At 40.3% G+C, this 23,993-nt stretch overlaps 1 protein-coding gene across 8 annotated transcripts in view; it reads left to right on the forward strand.

Annotated features, from left to right (window-relative positions):
- MCF2 (MCF.2 cell line derived transforming sequence) overlaps window positions 1-23,993 on the forward strand; it is a 74,143-nt gene that overhangs the window by 16,198 nt on the left and 33,952 nt on the right. For 5 of the 8 annotated variants that reach the window (XM_032428279.1, XM_032428280.1, XM_032428283.1 and 2 more), the window contains 10 exons: window positions 6,580-6,699; window positions 7,495-7,611; window positions 9,147-9,296; window positions 11,123-11,256; window positions 11,549-11,663; window positions 14,296-14,415; window positions 16,574-16,765; window positions 17,712-17,903; window positions 19,206-19,377; window positions 20,665-20,712. In XM_032428279.1, coding sequence (XP_032284170.1) covers window positions 6,580-6,699; window positions 7,495-7,611; window positions 9,147-9,296; window positions 11,123-11,256; window positions 11,549-11,663; window positions 14,296-14,415; window positions 16,574-16,765; window positions 17,712-17,903; window positions 19,206-19,377; window positions 20,665-20,712 — 1,360 coding nt within the window. The remainder of the gene's footprint in view (window positions 1-6,579; window positions 6,700-7,494; window positions 7,612-9,146; window positions 9,297-11,122; window positions 11,257-11,548; window positions 11,664-14,295; window positions 14,416-16,573; window positions 16,766-17,711; window positions 17,904-19,205; window positions 19,378-20,664; window positions 20,713-23,993) is intronic. The other 3 variants (XM_032428281.1, XM_032428282.1, XM_032428284.1) reach the window with 3 other exon arrangements.

Consider the following 23,993-nt stretch of genomic DNA (forward strand, 5'->3'; position numbering starts at 1 on the left):
GCCTGCTTCTCCCTCTCCCGCTCCCCCTGCTTGTGTTCCCTCTCTCGCTGTGTCTCTCTCTGTCAAATAAATAAATAAATCTTTAAAATAAATATATTTATTTATTTGACAGAGAGAGTGAGAGCACAAGCAGGGGGAGCGGGAGAGGGAGAAGCAGGCTCCCTGCTGAGCAAGGAGCCCGATGCGGGGCTCCATCCCAGGACCCTGGGATCATGACCTGAGCCGAAGGCAGATGCTTCACCGACTGAGCCACCCAGGCGTCCCTTAAAAAAAAAAAAAACTTTGAAAAATTTTGTATTTGAGTCTAGTTGACACACAGTGTTACATTAGTTTCGGGTGTACAGCATAGCGATTGGACACTTCTTTGGGTTATGCTGTGCTCCCGATGAGTGTAGCTACCATCTGTCACCATACAACGCTATACGATCTCATTTTCTATATTCCCTGTGCTACATATATATACATTTTTTTTTTGCTAAAGAAAGCTATGAAAAGTAGTCATTCATGTGAGGTTGTGGATTTGCTGTAACTGCACAATATGGCAAGCACCTATTTAGGTTTGGGATAAGTAAAGGGGACCGGGATTGAAAAATCCAGTATATCTGATTTGCACATGGGATTTGATGGGCGTGAGGGATAGAAACCATATACCGGGTCTGAACTTTGTGATTTCATTTTCTAAAAAAACATAACTGACCATTCAGATGGAATTGTTTGAGTGCTACCCAGCTGTTTGGTGGTTGTATAGCTATTGCCTACAAGGTATTTATTGCTCCAAATGGCTAGTAAATTTGAGAGTAGCTGTTAGTTTAACAGAGCACATGTGTTCTAGGAAGATCTGCATGGTAGCAAAATAAAGATTCTAAAATTATCATATAATGAGAAACATTGTAAATGTAATTATACAGGCAATAACTGAAGTTTTCATCCTTGAAAATACATTTTCTTTAAAAATGCTAATTTTTGTGGGCTTTTTGTGACAAGCAAATCACTAAGCATTTTGAAGGAATTAAGGAAGGAGAATGTCTGATAAAATAATCAGGAAGTTTTAAGAATGATCTGATTAGAATGTAGAATTATCTTTAGAAGGATTTTTTTTTTTAACAGGTGTCAGTGTTTGGGATAAACCACTTTATCAAATATAGGCAGTAACTGATTTTTTTAGATTTTATTTATTTATTTCAGAGAGGGCACAGAGGAAGAGGGAGAGGGAAAAGCAGATTCCCCACTGAGCATGGAGCCTGATGCAGGGCTTGATCCCAGGAGTCTGAGATCTTGACCTGAGCCGAAGGCAGATGCTTAACTGACTGAGCCACCCAGGCACCCTATAAACAATAACTGATTTAATAAACAGCTAACAGGGGTGCCGGGCTGGCTCAGTCAGAAGAGCGTGTGACTCTTGATATCAGGGTCGTGAGTTTGAGCCCCATGTTGGGTGTAAGAGATAACTTGAAAGTAAGTAAAATAAAAATAGATGACCTTGAAAAATAAAATGGTTAAAATGTTAAAAAAAATAGCTAACATAAAATCCCTGACTTATAAGCAGCTGAATACCCCCAAACCCTGTCTGTACTTGCTTTCCTGTGGATTCTGTGGGCAGTGCTTCTGCTTTTCTCTCCTCTCAACTTTGTTCCTTCCTGTGTTGTCCTTGGACCTAGCTGCTGGGACAGCGTTGCTCTCCTAGGAATGGCAAGCTGGAGACCAGGGCCTTACCTAAGGGCAGAGAGTTGCCACATGGCCTTCTGTGTTTCTAATAGTATCCTCACCCTGCTTTTTTTGCTCTGTACCCCCTGACAATTTGGGAGGTGGATGAGTATTCCAGGCTTTAAGTTGGTCAGCCCTAGGGCCTTGCATCTAGAGATTTCCTATGTGATACCAGAGAATATGAATGTTAAGGAAAGTCAGAAAAAGATGATGAGATCAGGTCAACCTAGAGTCCATGAAAGAATAAAACAAATTTTGCTTGAAGTGTTGGCAAAGGTAGGGTGCTTTCAATTTCATTTAAGAGAAAAAAAAAAGTGAAAAGGCAAGCTGGGTCAAGACAGGTAAGTATAATAATGATTCTGGGAATCTACCTATTTGAAGAAGAAGGAAAGGCTTCACTCCTAAAGTGAATGGGATAGAAGTAGAATCTATGCTCTCAATCTAAAAATAGGTCCAGAGTTCTTACAAGTCTGTCAGAGTCTCCCCATCAGCAAGCCTTTATCGATATCCCACAAGTTTTCTACCTAAACCCACTTGCTTTTAGATCCAAGAATCCAAGGTAAAATTTAAAAATGCTCTTATTTTTTTAGGGTTTACAGAATGCCTTTATATTCATTATTTATTTTAATCCCTACAATAACTATAGGAAGTATGTACCCTGTTTAGCATAAAATAAAATACACATTATGTACATACTATAGGGTAGGATATATATCCCATTGGGGCTCTCTGTCTCTACTTCTGGTTCTCTTTCCATGTTAGCTGTGTTCTTTGAGATAAGCTTCCTCTTGCCGCAGGGCTTGTGGCCGCCAGCAGTTCTGGAACTGCCCCCTCCAAGTTTTCCTCCCACAGCACCAGTTTGAATAATCCCAGGGTGGGACTTGGGTCCTCCTTACATCAGCTTTTCATCCCACTGCTAATCACGGTGAGGTGCGTTGGGAGGGCAAGGTCAGGTAGAAAGATGGCAGTTCTCATTTGGAACCCATATTAACACTAATAAGAGGCTATCTGAGTCTGTTTGGGCTGCGGTAACAGAATAGCATAGCCTGGCTTATAAACAACAGGTATTTATTTCTCACAGCTGTGGAGGCTGGAAGTCCAAGATCAGGGTGCTGACAGATTCGGTGTCTGGTGAGAGCCTGCTTTCTGGTTCAGATACGGCTGTCTTTTCTCTGCGTCTTCACGTGGCAGAAGGGGTGAGGGGTCTCTCTGGGGTCTCTCTCTCTTTTTTTTTTTTATAAGATTTTATTTATTTATTTGACAGAGAGAGACCCAGCGAGAGAGGGAACACAAGCAGGGGGAGTGGGAGAGAGAGAAGCAGGCTTCCCGTGGAGCAGGGAGCCCAACACGGGGCTCGATCCCAGGACCCTGGGATCAACGACCTGAGCCAAAGGCAGACGCTTAATGGCTGAGCCACCCAGGCGTCCTTGGGGTCTCTTTTATGACACTTACGCCCTTATGCTCGCTCCGCCATCATGACCTAATCACCTCCCAAATGCCTCACCTCCTAATACCCTCACACTGAGGGCTAGGTTTCAACATGAATTTTGAGGGACATAACCATTTAGTATACAGCAGAGGGGAAAAGGTTTCTCATGAAGGGAGACGGTAGCACACACATGGCCATCTGGGGGAGTAATGAGTTGTACCATTTGTGTCTATTTAGAATCACTGATTAATTTATTGATTTGATTTTAACCTCTTTCACCTATTCGTGAGTCTCACACTCAGTCCTCTTGCCTGCTGTGGTTCTCATTGCCACTTAACTGTTGATGTTTTATTACCGTCTCAAATTGAATTTAAAGATTTTATTTTTTAAAGATTTTATTTATTTATTTTAGAGAGAGAGAGAGAGAACGTGAGTGGGGTGAGGGGCAGAGGGAGAAGCAAACTTCCTGCTGAGCAGGGAGCCTGATATGGGGCTTGATCCTAGGACTTCAGGATCATGACCCAAGCCAAAGGCAGACACTTAAATGGCTGAGCCTCCCAAGGCGCCCCTAAAGATTTTTTAAGTAATCTCTACATCCAACGTGGGGCTTGAACTCACAGCCCTGAGATCAAGAGTCCCATGCTCCACCGACTGAGCCAGCCAGGCACCCTCAAATTGAATTTTTTTTAATTTTTAAAATTTTTAAAGAAGATTTTATCTATTTGAGAGAGAGAATGAGAGAGAGAGAGCGCACAAGCGGGAGGGGCAGAGGGAGAAGGAGAGAGAATCCCAAGCAGACTCTGTGCACAGCCCAACACATGGCTTGATCCCAGGACCCTGGGATCATGACCTGAGCCGAAATCAAGAGTCAGATACTTATCTGATGGAGTCACCCGGGCGCCCCCCTGGTTTTTTTTTTTGGAGAGAAAAAAAATCCCCAATTTATTTTTATTTTTTTTTAAAAAATATTTATTTATTTGACAGAGAGAGAGAGAGCACAAGCAGGGGGAGAGGCAGAGGGAGAGGGAGAAGCAGGCTCCCTGCCAAGCAGGGAGCCTGATGCAGGGCTTGATCCCAGGACCCTGGGATCATGACCTGAGCTGAAGGCAGACGCCTAATGACTGAGCCACCCAGGCGCCCCTCCCCAGTTTTTTTTTTTTTAAAGATTTATTTATTTATTTTAGAGAGAACAGGAGGAGGGGCAGAGGGAGAGGGAGAAGGAGAGAAGCAGACTCTGTGCTGAGTGCGGAGCCCAACACGGAGCGCAGTCCCAAGACCTGAGCTGAAATCAAGAGTCAGAGGCTTAACCGACTGAGCCACCCAGGCACCCCTCCCAAAATCCCCAGTTTTAAATGTGTTTTACCCGAGAGTCTAGGTCTTATACCTGAGTGAAAGTTACTCTTTTTGTTATGAGATTTTATTTTTTAGAGCAGGTTTAGGGTCACAGCAAATCGAGCACAGAAAGTGCAGAGTTCCCATATAACCCTGTCTCCACCGTATCTTATTAATTTTTGTTTTATAGTTTGGTTCCGTTATTAATATTGCAGCATGCCTGAAAGATGGCTCTATTTTAAGCATTTTTGTCATGTTTGTCTTTGTTCTGCTTTAATACACTGTTTGGGGGCTGATGACTTCCAGCTCAACATTCCCAGGCCAGACTTCTTTCCCTCTGGACTTGTCCACACGTCTCTCTGATGGACATCATCTGGATGTCCTGCTGACCCTTCCAGCCCCATGTGTCTGGCCAGGAATGGGGAATCACTATCTTGTCCCCCTCCTTAAAACCTGCTTCTCCTGGGGCGCCGGGCTGGCTCAGTTGGAAGAGGGTGCGACTCTTGATCTCAAGGTCGTGAGTTTGAGCCCCATGTTGGGTGCAGAGATTACTAAAAAAAAAAAAAAATTAATAAACTTAAAAAACCTGCTTCTCCTGCATTCCCCATGTCAGCAAGGGTCATGCCATGCACCCCATTACTTGAGCGATTGGTTATTGACTGGCCCAGTCTCTCCTTTCTTATCGGACACATTCTGTCATCATGTCTTGCAGATTGCACCTCCTAAACTCATCAGCCCTGGTCTGGATTACTGGACCGGCCTCCTAGCTCATCTGGCTGTTTCCACTCTTGTCCAAATCCAGTCCTTTCCTAAAGCCAAAGTGATCCTTCTAAAATGCAGATCTGATTCTCTTGCTCTGCTGCCTAAAACCTCTTAGAGTTTCCCCTTTCCCCCAGGGAAAAATCCGAGGTCTTTCCTGATCTGGCTCCTGCCCATCTTTCTAACACCACCTCCCATTGCCACACTCCCCCGCATCATTTTCCTCTACCTTTCCTGACTGGGACCTCTTGAAGAGATGGGGCAGTGCACAGTGATTAAGAGCACAGACTCGGGTGCAGATTAAGACCTCACCAGCTGGGGCAAGTTATACTTAAAGTCTCTGAGCCTCACTTTCTTTATTTGTAAGAGAGGATGGCCTAACTACTTCACAGGATTATTATGAAGAGGCTCTATGATAATGTTGGCAAAATACTTGACACAGTAAGCATTTGATATGTGGTGGTTTATTATTAATATTGGGCCACACTATTCTCTCTCTCACTAATTTTACATAGTGCTTTCCTTGTCTTGTAGCAATTATGCCTTGACCACCTACTGCCTGTCAGTATTCTAGGAACTAGGGGAAACATTGGTGCTCCGGAATGAAATTCTGATCCAGTTAATTCCTTTTTATGCTTCAAAGAGACCATTTTGACCTTTCTAGGTCTAGGATGCTCTGTGCTACCACTTCCTGTTGCATATTATTCTATAATTCCTTTGTTTCACTTATCAACTTGGGTTATAGAGTTAACAGTTACTGATGGACTGCACTATTAGACTGTCATTTTCTTGCAAGCTGGGGAGGGACTACATCTTATTAATTTGGGAACACTGAATGCTAACAGTGCGTGCACTTAACTACGTGGAGCGGACACGTAGATGATACTCAGTGAATGTTGCTTGGATGAAAATAAAAATAGGATTCCACAGAACAGGTTTCTTCCATCGTTTAGTGCAGGTACACAATGTTGAAGCTCCCTTTGGCTTTTAGGGTTATCCCAGGAGCCTGCCTCCTAATTCTGTTTCCCAGGGAATAAATGCAATTCAAGTGCAAATGACTAACTTTAAAATGAAGTTCAAGAGTAGAATTCTTTGTAACTTGGGATTTACTGTAGTGTGAGAAAATTCCATGCCGTGGACGTTGCGAGGGTCTGATCTGATGACCTTACGCTAGTTTTATTTCTGTTTCCGTGTTTTTAGATTCTATCAATATCCATTTTTAAAGTTTTGTCCTTTTAGTGGCCTTTATTACTTTTAAAGTCATTTCCTTTAATTACATATTTTCTGCTACGTGCTCAGTTGAGTGCATGTTTTGACAATTTTTTCTTTCTTTCCTGTGTTTCTTCTTTCTGCAGGTTTCCTTTCCTGGGAACTTGCACTTGGTTTTGGTTCTGCGTCCTACCAGTTTTCTTCAACGAACTTTCACAGACATTGGATTTCGATTTAGCCAGGAAGACTTCATGCTCAAATTACCAGTAAGAGTATATTATTTAAATGTTTTCTTTCTTTAGTTCTCATGAAGACTTTGTACCATGCTGTTGATGTTTTACCTGTGCTCACAGAGCATTTAAAAGAAAAAGATAGAATTTGTCTTCCCAAACTATAAATTTGAAACGCCTAAAAGTCTTCTGCTTCTGTTGTTAAAATAAAGGAATAGTCTAATCAGTTTGTAACAAGCAATTCCTTTTGAAAAAGATCTATGTCACATACGTTACATGTGTGTGTGTATATGCGTGCGTGTGTGTATATAAAATCAGGACATTTTATTTTTAGAAAAAAAAATTGAGTGTGTGTTTTATGTATTTGACTCCCATGAACTTACATCCTGAGCTAGTTCATAGTACTATGATCTTTTTTTTAAAAAGCTATTTTTATACGTTTTTAGGGTAAGGAATAGAGTCCTCATAAATTATGATACTTTTGCCAAGATTAATCCCTCCTCATAAGTTCTAACTTACCACATTAAAGCCCTTTTACTTTGGTGTAGGCGTAACATTCTTTCAAAGGTGCAAAATTTTAGATCAAGGAGAATTAGGCATTTGGGTTTCTATGGAGATTAATTTTGCTTTACAGAGAAATGTCTTGTAAATGAAAACTGATTACTTAAAGAAAGTAGTGCATACGTCTGTGGGGGGATGTACAGCAGAGAACTGTTAGAACCATTTATACAAGATAACTTTGTGCTAATGAATGCTAAAGTTCATTGTACAGTTGAATGGAGGGATGCCATGAAGGGCAGTTAACAGTATCTTTCTTGCTTATTTATATAGGTGGTTATGCTGAGCTCAGTTAGTGATTTGCTGACATACATTGATGACAAGCAATTAACCCCTGAGTTAGGCGGCACCTTGCAGTACTGCCACAGTGAATGGATCATCTTCAGAAATGTATGTTGCTTTTGCCCTTACTGTAGAGCCTATAGTTCATATTCACCTTTAAATCTAGTTCTAGAATTTTTTCCTCTTGGGGAAAAACAGATTTCTGGGGCTCCTATTTTTCAAAAACATATAATTCAACATCTTGATTTTCTTCCATAGGGAATAATCTAGAAATGATGAAGAGTCACTGAGGATGGCAATTGAAGGAAAGGCTTAGGGAATAAGGAGATGATGCTCTGCCCACCCCCTCCTGTGGCCATGTAGTAACTTGAAGAAACAAAGGGTTTGGGTTCAAATCGTAGCACTGCTATTTTTAGCTATACAACCTGGCACAAGTTATATAACCTCTCTGATTCTCAGTTTACCCAATTATAAAGTGGAAATAATAGTACTTTAGCTCAGAGGGATATTGGGAAGATCAAATGAGATAAGCCCTCAAAAATGCGAGTAATATTATTAATCTCATTATAGTGATGCTTTTGAGACAGATTTATAGCAGAGATTCCTTCTGTTCTAGAAATTTACAAATAGGCAAGGGCCCCATGCCTCAAGGTGTGAGTTTATAGTATAAGAATCTTTACTCCAAATCCCAGAGATTAGGGAACGCTTCTGAAGGAAATGATATCTAATTAAATCAGGATTCTTTTTTCCTCATCTTTATTTGTCGTCCAGCAGTTCTGTTCACTCGTATGGAAGTGTATTGTCAAAGTTAGTGGTGTCTAGCCTTTAATTACCTATGAAACTGTAAATAAAAGAGCAGATAACCTTGAGCTGCATGGGAAACAGAGGGTTTATATGGTCTCTACATGTTGCCCTTTTTTTTCCTGAGTCACTAATTTTGGAAACAATCAACAATACAACCTTACTTGACATTTTAGGGCAACAGAGCTTTTGGGATCACAATTTCAAATCTTCTGCCTGAATGAATTGTTGTGACCAGTTTGTTACCCCATCACCTTTGTCCTTTGCTGTGTTTGGAATGTTAATGCTTGCTCCTAAGTTATAATAAAGGAATGTCAAGTGGCTTTGATGTTCTCATCTCTTCAGAAGTAAAGTTAGTATAAAGCAATTTTACACTTGCAGAGTTTAATAGGATAGGCCTAAACAAAGGCTGAAAACAAATTTCTCAGTACATCGCATCTTTAAGAAATTGTTTTCAGGGCCGCTGGGCTGGCTCTGTTGAAGGGGCATGCAGCTCTTGATCTCAGGGTCATGAGTTTGAGCCCCATGTTGGGTGTAGAGATTATTAGAAAAAAGAAACTTGAAAAAAAAAAAGAAATTGTTTTCAATGGTGTTCAAGAAATAAGTACAGATGTTTGGGTAAAAGACATTCACGAAGACTCTTAACCTCACATTAGTTTTGTAGAGGCTTAGATGCAAAATTAGAGTTGATTGCCAAGGGCAATGCCAACTTTCCTTAGCAGAGGAGAGGTCATAGTATATGTGTGTTGTCAGAGCTAAATAAAAGTAAACACAATTACTGATCCAGGTATTGATATGCTGTCAGTTTCCATGGAATTAAAAGGATCACTGGCTCTTTGCAGGCTATAGAAAATTTTGCTCTCACAGTGAAAGAAATGGCTCAGGTGTTACAGTCCTTTGGAACCGAACTGGCTGAGACAGAACTACCAGATGATATTCCTTCAATAGAAGAAATTCTTGCAGTTCGTGCTGAAAGGTATCACATGTTAAAGGTATGTCTGATAGAGTTAACAAAAGTTATCCATGGTCTTTCTTTTCCTAGAAAGGTGTTCAGTGTATGTCCTTTTCATGCTGATTGGTGGGTAGGGAGACAACAGGGGAGAACGTCCTGGATGTGTTGAATGTAAGTGTCCCCTTTGCAAATGGTGCCTTCTCTTGAGAAGTTCTTTATTTGTTGATAGAATAGTTTTTAAGTGCCCCGGAAGTAGAAATCCATAGTGATCTTTGTTATCGTGTATTCTTTATCTTATCAAAAGGCCCTCTCATTTAGAAAGCTGGAGAATCAAAAGGCAGACAGGTGTTCTAGTTTAATATCCACCACAGGTGCAACGTGAAATGGAGAAGGAGAACTTGAGGAGGAGTCAGGGGGCCTGTGACCAAGGCAAACATTGCTAAATGATTACAAGCTTTCTTTTCCATAGAGTACTAGTTTGTTTGTTTGTTTGTTTTTTTAAGCAGGCTCCACACCCAATGTGGGGCTTGAACTGATGACCTCGAGACCAAGAGTTGCATGCTTTGCCAACTGAGCCAGCCAGGTGCCCCAGAGTACTAGTTTTTGATGTTTTGTACAATAGACCTTAGATGGCAAGTTGATTTTGCCCTCCTGCCCAGTTGTCTGGAGTGTTGGCTTGTGAAGGATTCTGAGTCACCATTCAGACAATCACCAAGTACTTTGAGATTCACCTTCCCCAGAAAGTTTAAGAATGATGTGAACAAAAAAAAAAGATTGATCTAAAGAAGCACCTGTATAGTAATTCATGTCCTTCATAGGATAGTAGGCTTGCTGGGGGGCACTCACAGGTACAAGCTCTATGTAGAGGTGACATTTTTATTTTATTTTTTTATTTTTTTGAGGTGACATTTTTAAATTAAGAAGAGGAGAGAAACTGAAATTTTGAATCATAATCTAAAAGTAAAACTGTTCAAGAAAAGACAGCTCTGTCCCTCCTAAGCTGTGTGATTGGAGAATTTGTTTACCCTCTCTCTGAGTTGGAGTTACCTTACGTGCACAATGAGGTTGATGATGATGATGCATGCATACCTTGTAGGTTCGCTGTGAGGATGAAATGGAGTATGTGATGTATGTACAACAGTGTTTGGCACGTAGCTGGTACTTCATAAGTACTTGCCCTTCATGTCTGTGTTCTTATTCATATTGGTGGTGGTGTCCTGAAACTTGTTCCCAAATACACGTACGCCTGAATTTTTTGCTTAACATTTCAGAGGACCCTTGGATCTCCTGAAGGAAGTCATAGATCACTCTTAGATGCCTGAAGAATCTACCCACCAAGGTTAAGACCTTCTGAATAGAAAGAAGCATATGCTTCATGACGAATTAATTAATCCAAACATGAAGTAACGTCATATGTATGGCAGGCACTAATTGGTAACGATTAAGGTTTAGTAGGAAAGGCATCAGACTCTATTTGAATATGCATTAAATATTATTTTAGCTGTATGCTTTCTAGTGTGCTAGACTTCATTATGCTACTTCTGCTTTATTGGAGCATATTAAAAATATTAGTAGAATAGAATAAATGAGAACTTTCTACCAGTAAGAGGAGACTACAATGGAGCACCAAGTACTTCTGCCCATAAAGATCTTATAAAAATACTGATTGCAACATCCATCTCAGCATGCGGAGGCTTCTTGGAGATCCTCATGGGTTTTAGATTCTGTGGTACTGACATACTCTGTAAAGGCCATTCTAGAACGGCTGTTTCTCTTCTGCGTGCTGTAGGTGTGTGCTTCTTTCTCTTTAGGTCATTCAGATTAGGGGACTAGCGGGCTAATTCGTCCCATTGCGCTTTTTTACAGAATGATATTACAGCAGTAACCAAAGAGGGAAAAATCCTCCTCACAAGTCTGGAAGTGCCTGGCATTGAAGACGCTGTCGGTTCAAGGCTTGAACACCGTCACCATGTAAACGGTGACTGGCAGACTGTTAACAAGTGAGTACTCTCCTTTTGGTTTGGAGTTACTTATTTTATACTTTTGAAAGGGAATTATACATTTGCTGCCATCTGTTAAGTGGGAAAATATTCCTGGACCTCTGGGAATCTGAGAACACCTTCCCTGGAAGAGATTAGTTTGCTTGTAAAAGAGGTTCCATGGACATCAATGGTCTCTTCATGGACCACGTGTCACGGTCCTGTAATTCTTAATGTCCAGACCAAGTTTGTGTACATACCTACAAGACAAATCGTTGTTGTGAAGGAATTCTAATGACTTTTCTTTGTTAAGATTGCTGACTCAAGTACATGATATGGAGATAGCTTTTGATGGATTTTGGGAAAAACACCAATTAAAAATGGAGCAGTATCTGCAACTGTGGAAGTTCGAGCAGGATTTTCAAGAGGTCAGTTAACATTTTTTTTTTTCATTATGCCAGAGGTTCTTACTCCTTGATCATCAGAAATATAGTCTCACAAGATGCCCATTTATACCCAGAGAGAGATGGAAAGGGGGCAAATGTGAGTGAACCCTGCCCAGATGTCTTTCTTTAAAAAAAAAAAAAAAAAGTTATTTAAATTCTAGTTAGTTAACATATAGTGTATTATTAGTTTCGGAGTAGAATTTAGTGATTCATCAGTTGCATATAACACCCAGTGCTCACTCCATCACGTGCCCTCCTTAATGCCCATCACGCAGTTACCCCATCCCTCCACCCGCCTCCCCAAGTTGTCTTTCTTGCTTACTTATTTCCTATAAGAAAGCATTTAAGTGCTAACATATAAGACAGGACTAAGTTGCTGTTCACCCTGATGTTTATTATTGTAATTTATTTTACATATAAAATGTTTTCAGCCTGAAATTCCCTTTCAGCTTTCCAAGGAAATAATACCCACTTCCTTCTTGATTTTTTTTAAAATACCATATACCTATACTGACTATATTTAATACGACGTAACAAAAACATTTTTTTTTTGGATCCAGTAATTTATTTCTATGAAAAGCCTGATGTATGAAGAGGCATCGTGTCTAATTATACATTATTTTAAAGGTTACAAAAAAGTACCTTCTAGTTGGATGCTTCTGGAAAATACATCACACATGGTCAGGCTCCTCACAGTCTCTATCATAGTACTTTACCAGGAGGTCCAAGGAAAACTCACTGCTTTTCTGTCTCGCATGTGGCCAGCCTGTTTTCCACCCATGACTTTCTCACATGCTTGGTATTTCATTTGTTCTGGACACGGGGCTCAGGTCCTGCCAGCCCTTTGCCTTCTGTGATGCTGGCAGATTGGGGAATGCGGTGCTCTCCGTGAAACCTTCCGTAAGGAAAGAGTAGGCCAAGTTGCTCTCGGGCCTTCCAGATATTTGTGTCTTTCCCTCCTCCCCAACTGAATACATGCAAAAGTCACGCTCTTCCCAAACACACCCATTGGGCCTCTACTTATATGTTAATTTGTACCCAGACAAAATTCTTGTCCTGTAGCTATTTTGTTTCTTCAAATCATTGTTGCCTCTAATCAGTGTTGTTGTCGTTGACCTTGGATTGGAATTTCACTGATGTGATCTGTGTCTCATGGTCACCTGCAAATAGGTTCTATATATATGTAGGAACTTCACTTTAAAAAAATCTTATTTGTAAATTCCAGCCATACAGAAAAGTTTGAATATTCTCAAACTTGAAATGTTTTTGAATATACAGGATAGGAATATCCTCTTGCATAACCACAGTACAGTTAGCAAATTTAGTACAGTTAACAATGATGCAGCACTTTCTATGACCTACCGTTGGTATTCCAGTTTTATCAATTGATTCAATAATGTCATTTCTATCATTTCTTCCCCCGCCAGTACAGGATTCAGCCTTAGAGGGTTGGGTATTGCATAAGTTGTCATGTCTAGTCACTTTTAGTCTAGAAGATTTCCATAGCCTTTCTTTGTCTTTTATGACGCTGCCATTTTTGAAGAATCCAGTTCTTTTTTCACATAAAATGTTCTTCATTTTCCATTTGTCTGACATTTTCTCACGATTAGATTAATCTTTGTGTACCCAGCAAGCGTACTATATAAGTGATGTGTTCTTCTGAGGGTATCGCATCTGGTGGTAAGTGAGGTCCACCTGCCCCTCATTGTTGATGTGCACTCTGATTACCCAGTTCTCCACTGTATTATTACTTTCCTCCCACTTGTAACTAGTAGGAAATGGGTGGGGAGAAAATTTAAGGTCATGCAAACATCTTGCTGCTTATCAAAATTTCTTCATAGGTTTAGCATCAATTAATGATTCTTGCTTCAACCAGTCTTTACTATGATGCTTGCTTCAACCAGTCTTTACTTTCCAACTCCATTGTTCCCTCCATATTTCCCAGTTCCCATAGGCGTGCTGCGGGCGCAAGAGTCTTCCCTTCTCCCCCTTTCTTTATTTATCTGATTTTGGGGTTCATTAATTCCTAGTTATGTAATGGTTTATAATTCTTTGCTGTTCTTAACTATTTTGGTGTTTCAGACTGACTACTGTGTCCTTGTGACATGTCCAGACTTTTTTTGTCGTTATCACTTCTTTACTTTCTGGCATAAAGAGATATCCCAAGCTCATCTTGTACCTACTCTGCCTTAGCCCTGGAACCAGCCATTTGCTTGAGGAGCCCTGGTTTCTTTTTCTGGGTTCCAGGTATGCTCATTACTACTAGAGGGTCTTTGTTCCGAGGACCACTGACCACAGAGCCTGGGAATATAATATGCAAGTATATACTCATGCATACGCTTCCGTACATGTCCGCATATACCTGCCAGCCTATGTACATAGTGATATCTTATATATCATAAGCACACACTGAGATCTAGGAGGCTAGATTTTAATAGAGTGTATCAATTTCTAGGAATAAAATAACAGAGTATTCTCCACATGTGCCATTTTTCCATGTTGCATTTTTTTAAATAGCATTTCCTATAGCATTTCCTATAAAACTGGATTAAGGGAAAATGCCTAATACCTTGTATGCTTTTAAGACTTGTTTTTTTTTTTTTCCTGTTTATAGCTTGTGAGTGAAGTCGAACTTATGTTAAACCAACAAGCAGAGTTGGCAGATGTAACAGGGAACATAGGTCAAGTAAAACAAAAAATAAAAAAGTTGGAAAACTTAGATGAAAATTCTCAGGTAAGATTACATCTCAGATGTTCACTGTTCTAATAGTTACATTTTGATGGTTTTCAGTAGTATCAACCCTTATGGGCCACCTTTCATAGCAACAGTCTGTATAATTGGTTTAATAATACTGGTCTGTATTCTTTTCTGATCAATGTGAGCCAGACAAGTCATGTAGTTGTAACAGGTGGCTTCTGAGATGATGATGTGAACGGTTTCGGGCCCACCATTAGGAACAAAGGCGTAAATCATTTTGAAGAAGCTAGAAAACTGTCTTATCAAGAATGCTATTTGAGGGGGGGCACCTGGGTGGCTCAGTCAGTGAAGCGTCTGCCTTCGGCTCAGGTCAGGATCTCATGGTCCCGGGATTGAGCCCCACATCGGGCTCCCTGCTCACTGGGGAGTCTGCTTCTCCCTCTCTCTCTTTCCCCCTACCCCTGCTCGTGCTCTCTCCCTCTCAAGTAAATAATAAAATCTTAATAAAGAATGCTATTTGGTACTTGGAAATGATGAAAATATACAAGAGCATAATTCCTTAAATATCCATCATGTGGATGTGCAGTTGAAGCAAACATAGATTCAGACAGATAAATCTGCTTAGTCTTACTAGCTGTGTGACCTTGGGTAAATTAAATTTTCTAAGCCTTAATGTCTTCATCTATAAATTGGGGATAAAGTGACTTACTTTGCAGAATGATTATGAGGATTCTTTTAGATGTTGTAGGCAAAACACTTAGCACAGTACCTGGGATAGGTGATTAGATAATAAGTAATCAAAAGAGCCAGCAATTATCATTTTGCTGGTCTTAAAGGCTTGGACTCATAGTTTTAATAGTTAACAAACTAGCTTTGCTCTTTTGTCTTATATGTGAGAGCAAGGCCATTGTTTTTTAAGGTGCATTCCCAGCAAACAAATAGATTCATGGGTATACCGTAAGCATCTAAAAGTGAAATTTGAGAGGCCGCAGTTGTGGTGACCAGTTCTAGAATTATGCTTGTAGGTTGTTGTGACTGTGGGGCAGTTTATAAATCTCTGTGGCATACTAGAAAGAGAAGGCAAATTGGCTTGGAAATGAGGGGACTTTGAGGTTTTTATTTGTTTGTTTTTAATTTTTTTTAGTTTTAATTGTGGTAAAAAAAAAAACCCCACATAACATGAAATTTACTATCATAACCATTTTTTTCATTATTTTTTTGAGAGAGAAAAAGTGGGAGGGAGAGAGAGTGAGCATGAACTAGGGGAGGAGGGGCAGAGGGAAAGAGAGAGGGAACCTCAAGCAGGTTCCACGCTCAGCACAGAGCCTGATGCGGGCCTTGATCTCAGGACCCTGAGACTATGACCTGAGCCAAAATCAAGAGTCGGGTGCTTCACCAACTGAGCCACCCAGGTGCCCCCCCTCTTAACCATTTTTAAGTATACAGTTCAGTAGTGTTAACTATAGTCACATTGTTGTGCAACAGATTGCCAGAATGAAATTTTTCATTTTGCAAATCTGAAACTGTACCCATTTAAAAAAAAAAGAAAAAACTCCCTGTTTTAACCCTGGGTTTCCCGCCAGCTAGGTAGGCTAGTCACTTTATCATTATGGGTTTCAGTTTTTCTTATTTTACCTTGACAGATATTTCTGACCACCTACTTATTTCAGTCACTATGTCAGGAGCAAGTGGGGGACCAGGGTGGGAGGGGGGATGCCAGTATTTGATAGAGTGGGGGCAAGGCCACTAAGATCCCCTTTGACTTGGAGACCCGGTGGTGTTCACTTCAGGTATGTAAAGTAGTCAGGTAGATGATGACTAATGAGATTTCCAAGGCTGAGATGGTATGAAATCCGTTAGCTTTCCTTTGGCCCCCGTGTACCTCATTGGATAGATGCAGTTCTGTTCTAAATCTGTACATACCAGGAGAAGCAAACCTCATCCACACTCTGAGCGGGCTCGTTAATTTTCTGTTTCTGGTACCAGAAATACGTGGGTTTCTGATGGCGTCACTGCAGTAACTAATGACTGTGACTGGAAGCTTTCTTAGAGCCCGCAGAAGTATGACATCAAATCGTATTTTTGGCACTCTCTGTGCCTTGCTAAACCACTTTGCTTCACAATTACTTTCTTGTTTCTTCTCTATTTGAACAGATATCATACAGTTCTTGTCTTACTTCTTTCTTAAAATTAGGATCTGTTAGCAAAGGCCCGGTTTGTGATATTACACGGACACAGACTTGCTGCAAATCACCATTATGCCCTTGATTTGATCTGCCAGAGGTGCAATGAACTACGTTACCTTTCTGATATTTTGGTTAATGAGATCAAAGCCAAAAGGATACAGCTCAGCAGGATCTTCAAAATGCACAAACTCCTACAGCAGGTAGTGTCTGAGCAAGAAGATCATTTTTTTTTCTTAGAGGTTACAGGGTAAAGGTCTGTCTGGGAGAGCTTTGGAATTACATTTGTAAGACGTTGAAGGATTGGCTCTGATGACATTCATTTAATCCACGTACCTTTGCAGTGCTCGTGGCAAGTCAAGTATTGTAAGAATTTTGGCTTCCGGTTGGGATGGCTTCCTTTCGGTTTCGGGTACATCTCTGAATCCTCTCCTCTGGTGATAGTATGCAGTCAGCACACTTTTCAAAGCCCTAGAGGCATTTTGCCTAAAGCCAGAAACTCCTCCCACACTTCATAGTTACCGCAATAAGAAATTCAACAGTGACGGGAAGATAGTCCTCCATGGCTTGGCGGTCTGACCCCTTTCAGAATTAGGCAGTGAAGAGAAGAGCTGGCCTCGGAAGTGGAATGTAAAATGAGGATATCATTTACAGACGTCATATCTGAACATGAACATTTTAATCTGTACATCTCCTTCTTTGGCAGGGAAACTTTTATCCTTGTCCTTGACAATCACTACACATTTATATTACACTTTATGTTTTGCGAGGCATTTCATATTTCATTTATTGATTTGGGGAAAAAATTGCATGCAGCTGAAGTGTTAGTGTTGAGAGAATGGTCAGACTCTTCACTGCAGAATGAATTCCTTGTTATGAAACAAGTACAGTGCTTCCCAGCCTTGGCTGTGCTTCAGAAATACCTGTGAAGCTCTGCAGAAATCGAAATGCCTGGCTTAGGGCCCAGAGCTACTGAATCGGAATTTCTGGGGGCAGAACCCAGATATCTTTATTTTTAACAGCTCTGAAAACAACTCTGATTCACAGAAGCCAGGGCTGGTAAACACTCCTAAAGGACAAATATATTTCTATTTATTCATTCATGGGTTTTTTTTGTGTGTGTGTGTGTCTGTGTGATTTGCTCATCAGGCTCGTCAGTGCTGTGATGAAGGAGAATGCCTTCTAGCTAATCAGGAAATAGATAAGTTTCAATCTAAAGAAGATGCTCAGAAAGCCCTCCGAGACATTGAAAACTTTCTTGAGATGGCTTTGCCCTTTATAAATTATGATCCTGATACCCTACAGTATGAATTTGATGTAATTTTATCTCCTGAACTCAAGGTAAGAGGTGTTTTTTTTTTTTTTTCAAATGAACAAGTGTTTTTAAAACTGTAATTCCAGTAGTGTTGGCAAGAGTTTTACTACTTCACAGCTGACTTTATGTCAAATTGCAGTTACATGCTTCTCTTAAGGATGAGGCATGATATTAGTACCACTGGTAAGCCTCAGAGAATACAGAGGCTTGAAGCGTCATGCTGGCTCAGTTGGTAGAACATGTGACTCCTGATCTCAGGGTCCCCAGTCTGAGCCCCACGTTGGGTGTAGAGATTACTTAAAAATAAATAGACTTTTTTAAAAAAGCATCCCAAGGCTTTATGCTTGCTATATAATGAAGAATAAATCCTCTTTGAGCTGTGATGCCATTATTTTTCAACTCTTTTCACATACTAGGAGTTCTTACATATACATCGTTCTGTGCATCCTTAGAGAAGGGGCTAAAGCTATCCTAGGACAATACTGGGCCCTTGTCAAGAGCATTCTACTCCAAATGTCTTGTCTTTCTGCTGCAGTTACTACCAACAGATGCTGTGTGGACACACATCTGGCTTTCCTACTGAGTTTGAGATTGAAGGGATAAAGAAATGATCTGGGGCTTCTTGGGGGCAGGGTGCAAGCAGACGTTGGTATTAACAAGGTAGAGACCTACGGGTTACTGCAGTACCACCCTGTTGGAGATGTCATGAAGCACTCTCACTACGTTGTAGTTAAGAGATTTTGTGATGCTATTTGTTGCCAAAATGTGTAGTTGACTCTTAAGTTTGGAAGAAGATCTAAAACCATGCTTAGCTGCAGATCTTAGGGGACGCCCCAGAAAATCAGAAACATGGCCACAACAACCAAGTGATTTCTCTGGAAGCAACCAAGCGAATCTCTAACTGCCTCAAATCATCTAGGAGGGTCTAGGAGGAGCTTTTTACACCACACAGAGAACTGTAGAACGTCCTGCAGGCTAACACATCACACACTGCTCTGACAGTGCTTAACTGGTGGCTTTCTTGTGCTAAACGTGCCTCCTTTTCCAGCCCTTACTCCCTCCAGCCATGATGGGTAACGCACTTTAGACAGTGACCTATTTCATGACTGCTCGATCAATTTCTTCGAGTTGTTTTGGTTGAGATCTTCTGGTTTTATGACCATGTGAAGGTAGTGCATCCATCTGTTTTCTGTTGCTTTCCTAATTTTTTCTAGTTCTATTTTAAACTCTAAATTAATTTTTTGACCGTCTGGGTCTGAGAGATGTCATAAGATTTGTAATGACCTCAATTCAGAAAGTATTTCACAGAAGTCTCGTGCAACCTGCAGGTTCAAATGCAGACTGTACAACTGAAGCTTGAACACATCCGAAGTGTGTTTGAGAACCAACAAGCCAGTTTCAAGAACCTGACGGACAGGCCTGTGAAGCCAGTCCAGTTTGTGGGACCTGCTTCTGACAATTTGATGAGATCTAGAGCATCATTGTTTTCACCTAAACATGGTAAAGTATCTTACGTTCACTCTTCTTTTCCTGCTGTTGTCTGTTACTCTTGATGTAAATACTGAACGCATTCTTCAGTCCTCATAAATTGAAATTTTATTTAAGCATCTTTGGTCACGTTTACACTCTGTTGCACAAGGCAGGAGTCATGGTCAAGATTATTGTATGACAGTAAAACATAGTCGTAACGTAGTGTAGTACAGAATGAGGACAGTCTGGACTGAATGGCCCAACTTTGCAACGAGCGTGAACATTTTACAGGCATCAAGCCCACCCCTTTCTTCTGCAGGTGGAGGAAAGCATATGAATCTGGTACACACGGGTATGCGTGTGCATACGCACACACATATTTACTACTTACGTGGATAGATTATTACTTGGTTCTTATTAGCTTCTAGTAAGTGAATGGCTTAGGTAATAGAATGGATTGCCTTTTCTAAGTAAGTGCAGGTAAACAGAGTAATTTTGCTAGTAATTAACAGTTAGAGTCCATTTTCTGGTTTTAATCTTTGTAGACTAGTTTTAACCATGTGATATCCATTTCCTTTCTACATTCTGTAGGATAAAATAGCTATCCTGACTGTGGTGGTGAACTAATCTGGAAGTAAGATGATTCTGTTGCCCAAAGTTTCCCTTGAGCTGCCTCTGGGGCCAGGGCCTCTTAGGGGAGAGTAATTTGACCTTTGGGGCCCTAAGTTAGTTGAACGGGTGAACATGGAACTAAATTTTGTCTGTCTGATCTGAAGGATCAGAGACCTCATTAATATATGGGAAGTGCTTTGAAATTCGGAGAAAGCTTGAATCAAGCATAAGGAGCATAAAAACCTCGGTCAAGTCCCCGCATGGATCATATGAAAATGAGGTGACGAAAGCATGTCACTCAGCTAGGACGCTAGAAGTTATGTAGTTAATAGTTATTAAATATAAAAATATACTCACAAATGAAACTATGAACAGTGCCGTAAGTGAAGAATATTGACTAAGAAGATACAGGGCAAAAGAATAAAACAACCCAAAAAACCAATAAAGGGCTACAGAGCAACAGCTATGGGAATAAAAATAGGATAGGTTTATATTCCTTAGCAGAGGACAGGGCACAGTTAGATGTCTGGCTCTGTTTATCGGCTGTGTGACCTGGGGCAATTCACTTAACCTCTTTTAGCCTAGTTTCCTTGTTTGTAAAATAGGACCAATAATGCCTAGTGACTTGAAAGGGTTGCTGTGAAGACAAAGAGGAAAAAACCTTACAGTATTCTTATTTAATGGCATTACACTTTTTTTCTGCAGTGGGAGTTGGATACTCTTTCTTTCAAGCATGTAAACTTTTTTCCCAAGGTACCCATCTTTATTACTTTTCTTCGGTACATTTTCTGAGTTTGTGTCCATGTGAAAAACCAGTTTGACATCTAAAACCAGCAGCAATTCATTCTTGAATTTTGCCCACAATTAACATTCTCCCTTTTTTTTGTAATAATCATCCGTATTCTCCCAGCATTAAACTTACCTTGGAAAATGACTGTCTGAAAAGTAGCTTATGCTTCTAAACTCTAGTCTCATCAAATGACCACCCATAAAAAGAAACAAGGAAAACAATTGGCTATGTTAAAATAAATCAAGCTTTCTTTCATTTTAGAGACTCTTGTGTCTATCACAGTGCAACCGTTTGTTGGGAGTAGCTTGAATTTTCTTCAGTTTAAGACTGTCTAATGTATTTATGTGGAAGAAGACAGCTGACTGAATAAATGATATGGATGGATAAATGATTTTACCCATTATTTATCGTGGTTTCTAAATTAAACCAAAACATCATTTATGCTACATTGTTTCTTTTTACCTCATTGCTCTGTGAGTAATGGGGATTATAACAATCAGGTCTAAATAATTCTTCAAGACTTTTAATTGCTAAGCCAAATATATAAGATTTGGTCAAATCAGATTGTGTTAATCTTTCATGCAGTAAGTCAAACTGGTTTTGTTTGTTTGTTTTTGTTTGTTTATTTTTATTAATTTGCATCAAACAGAATCCTATATCTAGCACAGTGCCTGGCAACTAGCAGGATGCAATAAATATTTGTTGAATTAATTTTTTTAAAGATTTTATTTATTTGAGAGGGAGAGAGTGGGAGAGAGTGCAAGCGGGGGGAGGGGCAAAGGGGGAGAATCTCAAGCCGACTCCACGCTGAGCACAGAGCCCCATGCGGGGCTCGATCTCACGATCCTGAGATCACGACCTGAACCAAAATCAAGAGTCAGTCGCTTAACCCCTGAATTAATACTTAATACAGAGGGAAGTTAGCAAAGAACATTGTGAGGTGTAAAATGTGGTTTGAGCTCCTAAATTTGTAGCTCTAGTCTGCATCTTTCTCGTAAGCTTCAGAGCTCCATTTACAATTTGCCTCCTTGAATTTCCTATAGGCAGCTCAGACTCCACATAGCCCAGCCTGATAGCCTCTCCTACAAATCGTCCCCTCTTCCTCTGTTCCTCATCTCAGTGAATAGTACTCTGATTCCCCCCCGGTCATCCCAGCCTGGGGCCTTGGCTTCCCTTTGCACTCATGCCCCACCTTTAACCAGTCACAAAATCTGCTTCTTTCCATCCCCACTGCTGTTGCTCACTGCCAAGTCCTTAATCCAAGCTCATGTCATCTGTTGCCTTGACAACCGCAGCCGTCTCCCTGTCTCCCCACTTTCCCTTTCACATGCCTCTACTCGCCTTGCCCGTCAGACTTTACAGTACTGTTCTCTCTCTGGGACACTACTTCCTTCCCTCTCCCTTTCCCCTTTGCTGGCTTCTTTTCCTCTAGCAGATTTCCTGTCCCTAGTCCTCTTCCTTCACGGAAGCTTTTCTTTTCTGCCTCTCCTCCTTGGCGCCCAGTTTGGTTGAGCGACCGTGCTATGTGGTAACAAGTCCAGCCATGTGTCTTCACCGCTTTCGTGTAATTGCCTGTTTTCCATCTCTCTTGTTAGACTGGAAACTCTGTAAGGACAGGGCCTGTGTGCAGTTCATGTTTGTATCCCCAGCACCAAACATGGAGCTTAGCATATAGTACAGGTGCTTCATAATTTCATGTATCTATTTATGTTGTTGAAAGAATGAATTTCTCTACCTTGCTTTTCAGAAAAAGCTGCATTCCTCATGAGTTGTGTATATATTCCTTTTTTTATCTTTTAATGTAGTTGCAAAGAATTAATTAGTAAAGCTAATTAGTAAGGCTCCCTCAGTTACCTTTATAAATAAGTTTGGATCTCTGTGTATCAGGTGTCTTTAAAGCGGTGAACATCAGTGTTCATTGAGAAATTGATTTTATGTGGTAAGTTGCCACTAAGTCTAACTTACATATTTATATATACTATGCTATAAACATAAAGCTTGTATATAAAATATATATATTTTTAACTTTTTTTTGAGTATAGTTGACACACAATGTTACTTTAGTTTCAGGTATATGCATAGTGATTCAGCATCTCCATATGTTATGCTATGTTCTATACATAAAAAAAAATATATATATATATATATGTATTTTAAGTAGGCCCACTCCAAACGTGGGGCTTAAACTCATGACCCTGAGATCAAGAGTTGCATGTGCTCCTGACTAAGCCAGCCAGGCACCCCTATAAAATATATTTTTATTTTTACTTTTTTTTAGAAAGTTTATTTATTTAAAGTAATCTCTACATCCAATGTGGGGCTCGAACTCATGACCTCGAGATCAAGAGTCGCATACTCTTCTGAAGAGCCAGCCAGGGGCCCCTAAAATATATTTTTAAATAATGAAAGTGAAGTATAAAATGTAGAGAACCTAACAGCATAGCCTTTCCCGGAGTGTGCCTTGCAGTGGTTCCTGCCAAGGAAGAAAGGGCAAAAAGTATATTTCTTCCAGAGAGAGAAGAGACCCCTGCAGCCTGTGTGGGTGGCAGCCTTTTTTAGCAGTGCTGAAAATAAGGAACTCAAATGACCTGGTCTTGCACTGGACCATGCCCTGGGGTTTGTAGGAACATTTGGACTCCTTACTTAATAATATAGGGGCTCACCCACTGTAAATAGAACAGAAAGATGAAACAAAGAAAAGGAGGGGTGCCTGGCTGGCTCAGTCGGAAGAGCATGCAACTCTTGATCTTGGGTCGTAAGTTTGAGCCCCCCCATTGGGTGTAGAGATTACTAAAAACAAATAAATAAACTTTAAAAAAAATACAGATAACTTCACTTTCAACATGTTAAAAAAAAAAGGAGAGATGAAACAGGAAGAACAGAAAGATTAAAGCTTAGAATTTTGATGAAGTTGTTTTTTTAGCATTTTAATATGCTTCAGAGTTTCATGTAGTTGTGAGAAGCACGTATTCTGAAAGTAAACTATGCAGATTGGAACACTACCTCTGCTTCTTGGACAAGATACTAACCTTACTTACTTATCTATGAAATGGGGATAGAAATAATACTATCTGTTAGGGTTGATTTGAGGATTAAAAACCAAAATGGGTGTGTAGGGCTCAGAACTGCCTGGCATGTAGTTATTAGTTAAATACAGATGTTTTTCCAAACTCTTTTGGATACAGTTAGTCAGTGAGCTACAATCTGATTAAATGCTTATGTGTCGAACACTAAATCTGCAAAT

Source organism: Phoca vitulina, unplaced genomic scaffold (assembly GCF_004348235.1).
Source record: "Phoca vitulina isolate PV1807 unplaced genomic scaffold, GSC_HSeal_1.0 scaffold39, whole genome shotgun sequence".
NCBI classification, from domain to species: domain Eukaryota; kingdom Metazoa; phylum Chordata; class Mammalia; order Carnivora; family Phocidae; genus Phoca; species Phoca vitulina.